At 40.1% G+C, this 10953-nt stretch overlaps 1 protein-coding gene across 1 annotated transcript; it reads right to left on the bottom strand.

Moving 5' to 3' along the window:
- Positions 1-236: 236 nt before the first annotated feature.
- LOC18013970 (putative F-box protein At3g16590) lies at positions 237-1520 on the bottom strand. The gene is given in 3 exon segments (XM_024153506.1): positions 237-326; positions 560-910; positions 1323-1520. Coding segments are annotated over 3 exon segments (639 nt in total).
- Between the last annotated feature and the right edge of the window lie 9433 nt (positions 1521-10953).

Below are 10953 nucleotides of genomic sequence, written 5' to 3'. Positions count from 1 at the left end.
AGAATCTATTTTAATCTTTTTGGCATGATCTCCTCTCACAATAAAATTGCAAGCCTGTCCACATGCATCATTACAACACACGACTCTTAGTGGTGTACTTCACACCCCTAATTTAACCTGATATGAATCAAAACCGGTTTAGAGAAACCTCTGTTAATGATGATTAGTATCGAGTCTGAATCGGCGGGCCAGCCTAAGTCTCTTAAAGAAGCCCATTAAAGCCCAATTTGACAAATTTACACCGAGCTCTGAATTTCACGGAGGATTGCCAGAAATGTTGGAGGGAAAATCATGAATTCCATATCGGGGGGAAAAAGCAAATTAGACTGATTATGCAATCATATAAATAGAAAGGACTTCATTTATTCACATCATCCAAAATTCGATATCAAAGAGAAACCTCACAAAGTGAAGAGCTTTGAGATCGTCAAGTTTACTTCTAGTTTTCCCTTTGTTATTTAGTTCCTAGACCTCCAACGACCTAATCTCTTATTGTATTTTTCCGAATGTAGAAGCTTAGAATAAAACAAAATTGACGATTTAAATATGACTGTTTTACCCTTGTTTGATATACGCTATCAACAACGACCATTATCTTTCCATAGATATTATTATCGACGAAGTAACTTGGAGAAGAACCATGCCATGTGTTATATAACATACAGTTTGGTATTGAGACAGTCATGAACTTAATCCACACCATCTCTCCATCTTCATTTTTAATTTTATTCTTTGTCACCCAAATCTCAATCCTCTTTGTTCTAATGCATTGTTCTAATATCAAAAACTGATCTCCCTTAAAAACAGCCAGAGAGTGGTATCTTACGTAGTACTTACATGGTCGAATACTCAAAGGCTTGAATATCTCCTTGGAACAATCAAAGATTTTGATGAAATACTCGAGAGTGGCCTTATTATAAGCAATCCAAGAAAAATTTCCATTCATGAGTGACACTGAGCAATTTTCGACAATGACTTGTTTGCGTAAGAAGCATCAATATACTACGCATTGGTTGCAAATTAGTAGATGGCAAATCGTCCATAGTCATCAGTGTGATTGAAACTTTTTCGATGATAAATATACAAAAAGATCTTGTACTTCTTTCGAGGCTATTACTATCGTATCTAATGCCATATAAGCTGAATAGTTGAACCTTATTCTGTCTAGTTTGTCTCAACCACAGGTTCCAAATAGTTGCTCCACTGTTCAGAGCACAAAGCAATAAGCCATCACAGTAACTTGGTATGTATATCATGAGCTTCTAAACCTGGAATATATAAGTTTATCTCACGCTCCTCTTCCTTTAGATTGTCGGATTGACACTTACCGAATAAAGGTTGCATTTGGCCCTTAAGATGAACTCAGGACGGGCACGAGCCAAGTGGTTGTTGACAAATCTCTTAACGTTGAAAAGAGTGTTCCATCATTTACAAACAGTTCTGAAACGAGCGATAGATAAAGGTGGAACCCTAACGAGTATGTCTTCTTCCAACTCCGATGGAACCTTCTCTGACGCCATTAGTTCTTAAACTTAACCTAAACGTTAAATTGTGCGGTTTTATAAATAATATAAGAGTTTTAACACTAAAAAAGGGAAAATAAAAGGAAGATATTATCGACAATCAGATCCATTAGAGAATCAAAATGTCTACTCACCATCTTATGGATGGAGAAGTATGTTGGCAGCCAAACCGTATCTCAAAATGGCAATCAGGAAGACAATCGGTCGGGACTAAACACCAGAGCCTGGAGTGAACCTTGGATCCCCGACGCCAGGGCCCGATCTCCAAGAGCAGCCCCTCAAATCAGCTTTCAGGATCCAGGAATGTTAGTCTACCATCTTATCCGTCAAGATACGAAGCAATGGGATGAGCCTCTCCTAAGAGATTTTTTCCAACCTGAGGATGTCTCTCTTATCCTTGGGTTGAGACCTAGCAGGAACCGTATCCTAGACGGATATGTGTGGAACCATACTAAATCAGGGATATATTCGGTCAAATCAGGTTATGAGTTGATTAGAAGAACGAAGCTTGCACAAAATTTGGATGTCGTGAAAGAATCGAGTATCATAGCTCTTCAAAGCTACGTTTGGAAAATACGAACGCCTGGAAAGATGAAGCATTTTATGTGGTAAGCTTTATCAGGATGTATTGCTACTTGCCAAAACCTGATCTACAGGCATATGGCAACGGATAAGCATTGCCCCCGCTGTGGGAGTCCTGAAGAATATATTAACCATCTACTCTTTTTATGTCCCCCGGCTTTACAAGTCTGGGCGTTATCGGACTTTCCGTCCCTTTCGGGCCTCTTCCCGAGTACTTTTATTTACCAAAATATGAGCTTGCTCTTTTGGAAAACAAAAGAGCTAGGCATGAAAGATCCACAAAAGGATATTTATCCTTGGATCATGTGGTATATTTGGAAAGCAAGGAACGACAAGATCTTCAACGGGAAAGAAATTTCCCCAGTAGATACTTTGATCCACACCAAGATTGAATCAGAAAGCTAAATGATTGAAAACGACCCGGAAGAAGAAGAAGACGCAACAGACGAGACTACTCCCATTCATTCGCTCCCGATTTCTCTACCTGATGCCTAGAGGTTCCCAATTTGTTGGTTTGATGCATCCTGGATAGGCAGAGGCCTAGTTAGTGGGCTCGGGCGGAGCCTGAAGGAGGATAGGAGTGGTGAGACTTTTGGCCTTCAGGGCTGTCGTATAAGCGTCTCGGCCCTTCATGCTGAGTTGGAGAGCCTCTTATGGGCTATATCTTGCATGAAAGATAGACTGATCTTATCCGTCCACTTTCAGATCGATTGCTTGGATTTGGTAAGCATGTCAGAATGTCCATTGGATTGGCCATCGTTCTTGTCAGAGTTGGAAGTATTCCGCAACCTCCGAGAAAGCTTCTTGAACTTCACACTCTCTCATATTCCTAGAAGTTCAAATGTCCGAGTCTCAAAAATTGTTTTGGATCCATTTCAAACCCATCAACTAATAATTTTAATTTTTTCCTTTTTAAAAAAAATTGTTTAGTTCCGCTAGTTTTGAAGTTGAGTTACAATCGATGTTGTAATTTGATGTAACCTGCAGTAAAAATTATGTTTTATAAACTGTAAATTTCTGCGGTAAATTTGCTGTAAAAATATGAGTTTTTTTTATTTTGTTAAAATAATTGATTGGTAAAAATTTCGTGGTATAAATTGTAGTATATGTTATTTAAATAAATCAAAATTTTGATTATTAATAATGATTGTATTTATTAAAAATAATGAAAAATAGATTAAAAGGTGAATACTAACTTCAACTCTATTATATTTAAAAAAATATTTTTAATAGGAATAAAAAATGCAAAAAAATAAAAAAAAATTAAAACCTAACTACTAGATTGTAAATCATATTTACACAGAATGAATATACACAAAAAAAGCTTGTCAACGTTGATTATTTAAAAACATACATGAATATGTTTTTTATGCTAGTGTATTGTTATGTCATTTAAAATGGAAAAAGAATACAGTTTATTTTTTTGAAATAATTTATTAGCCAAGAAAATACAGTGCAGAAAAAAAAACGTGGGATAGCAATTTTGATATGATCGTGACAAGCTCAGAGGAGGAGGAGCCGGAGATAGCTGGAAGGATCACTCGTTCCAGAGCTAGGGAGATGGCTAAGGAAGCTCACGCTCTCATTGCCGTAGAGGACAGCGATCAACTGGAGGCTAAAGCTCATATCTTCAACATCTCTATTTTGAAGAATGAAGAACCCAATAACAATGACTAGGTAACTTAGGTGATGATTCTGTACTCTTTTCCTTGGTGAGGATTTTGGAAGGAAGGAGGTTCTTCTCCAAGGTTTTTAACGAGGCAGAAATCATTGCTACGTCGAGTTACTTAGAAGTTGTTGCTAATGGGTAATAATGTGCTAAGTCACAATGACTTTTGCACTAGTAGTTTTAGGCGCACCACTTAGGATTTTGGAAAGGATGCCTCGCTGTTTTATTTTTAGATCAAACTTCCTGTTGTTTTATTTCAAACTTCATGTAGTATTGTGTCTTTAGGGCTGCGATTTCTCTAAGTCTATATAACTTAGAAATCGACTAAGTCATAATCAGTGAAGAATTTTTAGCAAAACCTTATTGTGTTCTTTGCTCTCGAGAACAAGACAAACTCTGAAATTCGAATCTCTTAAAAACTAATCTGTTTACAAGAGATTCTTCTATCTCACAAACTCGATATCATTCCCTTGTTTGAGAATCGATCATCACACCATTGTCACAACCCCATCGACTCGATCATCAAGCCATCACCATCATCGATCCGATCATCGTATCACCCATATCATCCCATCGAATCGAACGCCTAGCCAACATCACCACCCCATCGCATCATTGTTGCATCCTGTCCAGAATATCGCAGCATCTGTAGCCTTTTTCTTCAGAGTTGATCACCTAGGATCTTATCACGTGGTATCAGAGCCAACTCTGAACCAAAGGCTGAGAAATCTCTAACCCTAATCTCTGTGCTTTGAATTTTCGTTTCTAAACCTAGATTACCTGGTGTCGATCTCCGCTTTCATCGTCTTGAATTTTTGTTAGGTTGAGTTTTTAATTGTTTCGTGTCTAGGGTTTCAGCCGTTCTCGTTTTCGTTAGGCTTAATAGTAGTATTCGTGGATTCGAGTCTTCATCATCATGTCTACTCTTCCATCGCGCATTCCTCAGTATCGATCGCTGTTTATTTGTTTAGTGTCGAGTCTGATAGATCGTGTCTAGGGTTTCTGCTGTTATCGATTTGTTTTTTTCGTTTAGGTTGTTAGGAGTCTTCGTGTTTCATTTTCGTTTAGGTTGTCAAGAGTCTTCGTGTTTTCGTTTTCGTTTAGGTTTGTTAAGAGTTTCATGATTTCGTTTAGCTAGTGTGTTAGGGTTTCGTTGAGTTTTGTTAGTCCACGTTCTAGTTCGGTAACATTCGTTGTTACTTAGTATTTGATTGTGCTTTTTCTGTGTTAACTTATTATAGGATATTATAGGTTACGCGATTTTTTTTGTTTTATGTTGAGATTAATTAAATCAAGTTTTTGTCTTTGTGATTTCGTTTAAAACAAGTTACTGCGAGTTCTTTTTTTAATTTTTTTTAGGTACTATGGAGCTTTCAGCTGAGGCGATGGAAGCTCTGAACCGAGAAATGTCTCAACAGATTAAAGAAGTGAATCAAGCCATAGCAACTCAGCTCACACAACAAATCAAACAACTCAATGACAAGTTCGAGACAAAGATGAATGATCTGCTCAAAGATCTTAGTGCAAGTGGAGAAGAGTCGTCACAAACTCCAACTCCGTCGGAAGCAATGCGCTTAGCTAAGGGTAAAGGGCACATAGGATCTTCACGGAAACTCCCACGCCACCCAACACCTTCTGAAGCCAGGACTAAAGTTAAGTCCAACCGAAACCAGATTGGGGGCAGAGAGACTACGTTTAATCCGAGAAGGAACCCTACTGGTGCAGATCGAGATGGCCCAAGGGTAGATCGTCAAACACCGCAGAGAGGAATATATTGCTGGGCATCGAGTTACCCTGGAATCAGAACCAGAGTACTATGAGGAGGACGAAGCTTCTGATCATAGCAGAGAAACTGTGAGAAGAGATCGAGGTCGAGGACATGATCGAGATTATGATCCTCTACGCCAGCAGCTGCGTCATATCAAAATCCAGTATCCTCCTTTCCATGGAACTAATGATCCCGAAGCTTATCTAGATTGGGAAAGGAAGATGGAGTCTAATTTTCTGGTCCAAGGAACTTACTAGCTCAACAAGGTGAAGATCGCAGTTTCAGAATTTCATGGGTATGCGCTTCTCTGGTGGGAGCAGTTGGGAGTCACCAGAAATCTCCTTAGAGAACTTCCGATTACTACTTGGGATCAGCTTGTTGTAAAGATGAGGAAGAGGTTCGTTCCAGCCCATCATCAGCGCGAAATACTCAACAAGCTTAGGCGCCTCGTCCAAGGTACAAAGTCTGTTCGAGATTACTATCAGGAATTGGAAACTTTGCTCATTCGTGCAGATTTGAGAGAAGAAGAAGAGATGGTAATGTCGAGATTTCTTGGAGGGCTTAACCGAGAAATTCAAGACAAGGTAGAACTTCAGGATTTTGTAGATATACAAGAGATGGTGCAAAAGGCTGAATTGGTTGAATCTCAAGTCAAGAGGTGAATCATCAAGTCTACATTCACGCCTAGTGTGCCTAAGCCTAAGGAGAGCAGCAAACCAGCTTACTCCAGAGACATCAAACCGGCCTCTTCTGGGGTTAAAGAAGAAGCTAAAACCGAGTTCAAACCTAGAAGTGGTAATTCTATCAGCAACGTGAGGTGTTTCAAATGTCAAGGAATGGGACATTACTCTCGAGATTGTCCAAACAAGAAGGTATTCTTGTTACAAGAGGGAGGAGAGATAGTTCCTCAAGAGGAATCAGAGGCCGAATATGAGCTAGAGGAAGAGGAAGAAGCTGCTGCCGTGGGTGAGATGCTGGTTGCAAGAAGGACTTTGAGTGTTCAGAACCAACCTGAAGAGACGTGTCAGCGAGAGAACCTATTTCATACGAGATGCTTCATTAAAGAGAAAGTTTGTAGCATGATCATAGATGGAGGAAGCTGTACTAATGCTGCAAGCGAAGAGATGGTTAAGAAACTCCAGCTCAAGACTATCCCTCATCCAAGACCGTATAAGCTTCAGTGGTTGAATGACAGTGGAGCCTTGACTGTATCTCAGCAAGTTATGGTTTCTTTATCTATTGGGAAGTATGAAGATGAAGTTCTATGTGATGTTATTCCCATGGGTTCGAGTCATGTGTTGCTAGGCAGACCGTGGCAATCAGATCGTAGAGTCATACACGACGGTTACACCAACAAGCATTCATTTGAGTTCAAAGGTCGCAAGATTACTCTCCTACCTCTCATGCCTACTGAGATTTACCAAGATCAGATTCAGATGAAGCTCAAGGAGAAGGAGAAATTCGCCAACAGCCTCTACATAAACTACAGTGAATTTTCTAAACTCTTTGATCCTGAAATGACTACTTTTATGTTTGTATACAAGGAATCCCTTTTAGTACTAACCCTTCACAGGAACGTCCTAGTGCTATGATTGAGATTTTGCAGGAATATAAGGACGTTTTTCCGGAAGAAATTCCACCAGGGCTACCTCCAATTCGCGGGATAGAGCATCAGATTGACTTGGTACCAGGATCAGCATTACCTAATAGGCCAGCATACCGAACCAATCCTGTAGAGACTAAGGAGCTGCAGAAGCAAGTGGAAGAGCTGATGAGCAAAGGCCATATCCGAGAAAGCTTGAATCCATGTGCGGTTCCAGTTCTGTTAGTGCCAAAGAAAGATGGGTCATGGAGGATGTGTGTAGACTGCCGAGCTATCAACAACATCACTGTGAAGTATAGGCATCCGATTCCAAGGCTAGATGATATGCTGGATGAGCTTTGTGGATCGACAATCTTCTCTAAGATAGACTTGAAGAGTGGGTATCATCAGATCAGAATGAAAGAAGGGGATGAGTGGAAGACGACATTCAAGACAAAGCAAGGACTCTACGAGTGGCTAGTTATGCCGTTTGGCCTCACCAATTCTCCCAGCACCTTCATGAGATTAATGAACCATGCCCTGAGACCATTCATCGGCGTGTTTGTAGTGGTTTATTTCGACGATATCCTCATCTACAGTAAAGGTTTGGAAGAACATCTAGACCACATCAGATCGGTTCTTGATGTTCTGCGCTCTCAATCTCTCTTTGCCAATTTATCTAAATGTTCATTCTGCACTAACGAAATTGTTTTCTTAGGCTTTGTAGTAAGTGCAGGAGGAGTTAAAGTAGATGAAGAGAAGATAAAAGCTATCAAGTAGTGGCCAACCCCTAAGAATATTGGAGAAGTCCGAAGTTTCCATGGTTTAGCAGGATTCTACAGGCGTTTTGTTCGTGATTTCAGCACCATAGCCGCGCCCTTAACAGAAGTAATCAAGAAAGACGTGGGGTTCAAGTGGGGAGAGGCACAAGAACAAGCTTTTACAGCCCTTAAAGAGAAGCTTATCAATTCGCCTTTGCTAGTTTTTCCTGACTTTACTAAGACTTTTGAGATTGAATGCGATGCTTCTGGTGTAGGTATTGGAGCAGTTCTTATGCAGGATAAGAAGCCCATCGCTTATTTCAACGAAAAGTTAGGAGGTTCAACGTTGAATTATCCCACATATGACAAGGAGTTATACGCACTGGTTCGAGCTCTCCAGACGTGGCAGCATTATCTATGGCCTAAGGAGTTCGTCATTCATACCGATCACGAGTCTTTGAAGCACCTCAAGGGTCAGCAGAAGCTTAACAAAAGACATGGGCGATGGATGGAGTTCATTGAGACATTCCCCTACATTGTTAAGTACAAAAAAGGTAAAGATAATGTGGTCGCAGACGCGTTATCCCGGAGGTACACTCTCATTTCTACCTTAACGTCAAAGTTGATTGGATTTGAGCATATTATAGATCTTTATAAATCTGATACTGACTTTTCTGAGAGCTATGCCAAATGTCATAAGTTTGCCTGTGAGAAATTTTATAGACAGGATGGATACTTGTTCTTCAGTAACCGAGTGTGCATACCACGAGGATCCATTCGAGAGCTATTGGTACGAGAAGCTCATGGAGGTGGATTAGCTGGACATTTCGGTGTAACAAAGACACTTCTTGGACTACAAGACCACTTTTACTGGCCAAACATGAAGAAAGACGTTGAGAAAATATGTTCTAGATGTGTCGTATGTAAGATGGCTGAGTAAAGTTCAACCTCACGGTTTGTATACTCCTTTGCCTATTCCTTCTCAACCTTGGACTAATATCTCTATGGATTTTGTAGTTGGCTTACCTCGAACCAGAAATGGTAGAGATTCTATTTTTGTAGTTGTTGACAGGTTTAGCAAGATGGCTCACTTCATCGCTAGCCAAAAGACAGATGATGCCGTGAATGTAGCTAACTTGTTTTTCAGGGAAGTAGTCAGACTGCATGGGATGCCACAGGCTATCGTTTCAGATCGAGACACGAAGTTCTTAGGACATTTTTGGCGAACGCTTTAGGCTAAGCTGGGAACCAAGCTCTCATTTTCAACTACCTGTCATCCTCAGACCGATGGACAGACCTAGGTGGTGAATAGAACATTGTCCACACTTTTAAGGACTTTGGTGAAAAGTAACCTCAAGACATGGGAAGAGTGTCTGCCTCATGTCGAGTTTGCTTACAATCACGCTAAGCATTCCGCTACTCTCTTTTCTCCTTTTGAAATTGTATATGGGTTTAATCCACAATCACCTCTAGACTTGATCCCTTTGCCTTTAAGTGGAAAATGCAGTTTGAATGGCAAGGAGAAAGCTGAACAGGTCCGAAGAATACATGCTAAGGCTAAGGAGAACATCGAGAAGAAGACAAAGCAGTATGAGAAGCATGCCAACAAAGGACGAAAGGAGCTGATTTTTTAAGAAGGAGATCTGGTGTGGATCCATCTGAGGAAGGAGCGATTTCCAGCTGAACGAAAGAACAAGCTAATGCCCAGAGTTGATGGACCATTCGCGGTCATCAAAAGAATCAACAACAACGCCTATCAGATTGATCTTCAAGGTAAGTATGACGTTTTTGATGCTTTCAATGTTTCTGACTTGCTCCCTTATGTTGCAGATTCAGATTTGAGGACAAATCCTTTTCAAGAGGGAGAGGATGATATGATCGTGACAAGCTCAGAGGAGGAGGAGCCGGAGATAGCTGGAAGGATCACTCGTTCCAGAGCTAGGGAGATGGCTAAGGAAGCTCACGCTCTCATTGCCGCAGAGGACAGCGATCAACTGGAGGCTGAAGCTCACATCTTCAACATCTCTATTTTGAAGAATGAAGAACCCAGTAACAATGACTAGGTAACTTAGGTGATGATTCTGTACTCTTTTCCTTGGTGGATTTTGGAAGGAAGGAGGTTCTTCTCCTAGGTTTTTAACGAGGCAGAAATCATTGCTACGTCGAGTTACTTAGAAGTTGTTGCTAATGGGTAATAATGTGCCAAGTCACAATGACTTTTGCACTAGTAGTTTTAGGCGCACCACTTAGGATTTTGGAAGGGACGCCTCGCTGTTTTATTTTTAAATCAAACTTCCTGTTGTTTTATTTCAAACTTCATGTAGTTTTGTATCTTTAGGGCTGCGATTTCTCTAAGTCTATATAACTTAGAAATCGCCTAAGTCATAATCAGTGAAGAATTTTTAGCAAAACCTTATTGTGTTCTTCGCTCTTTTGATTTCCGAGAACAAGACAAACTCTGAAATTCGAATCTCTTAAAAACTAATCTGTTTACAAGAGATTCTTCTATCTCACAAACTTGATATCATTCCCTTGTTTGAGAATCGATCATCACACCATTGTCACAACCCCATCGACTCGATCATCAAGCCATCACCATCATCGATCCGATCATCGTATCACCCATATCATCCCATCGAATTGAACGTCTAGCCACCATCACCACCCCATCGCATCATCGTTGCATCCTGTCCACAATATCGCAGCATCTGTAGCCTTTTTCTTCAGAGTTGATCACCTAGGATCTTATCAAATTTAAAGTGGGAAAAAAAGAAAAAAGAAAATCTAACTCAATCTCTACTACATGAGATTTTCCTTGATGTTGAGTTAACTTTTGAGTTATCAATTTTACAAAGGACATAACTCAAAATTGTAATTCAGCCATGCCACTTTTTAACTCAAACTTAAACCCAAAAAACTAAAACTAATGCATGATTGGTAACATTTTTGATGTATGCTCATAACTTAAACTAATGCAAGTGTAACTCATGTCACCAATCAAAGCCATTTATCCCCTCCCCTAGATATGCTTTGAATTTTTTCATACATGTAGTCAGAGAGATATTCTT

The sequence above is a fragment of the Eutrema salsugineum genome, unplaced genomic scaffold, assembly GCF_000478725.1.
Source record: "Eutrema salsugineum unplaced genomic scaffold, Eutsalg1_0 scaffold_4, whole genome shotgun sequence".
Lineage (NCBI taxonomy): Eukaryota > Viridiplantae > Streptophyta > Magnoliopsida > Brassicales > Brassicaceae > Eutrema > Eutrema salsugineum.
This window is presented reverse-complemented; position numbering and strand designations above follow the sequence as displayed.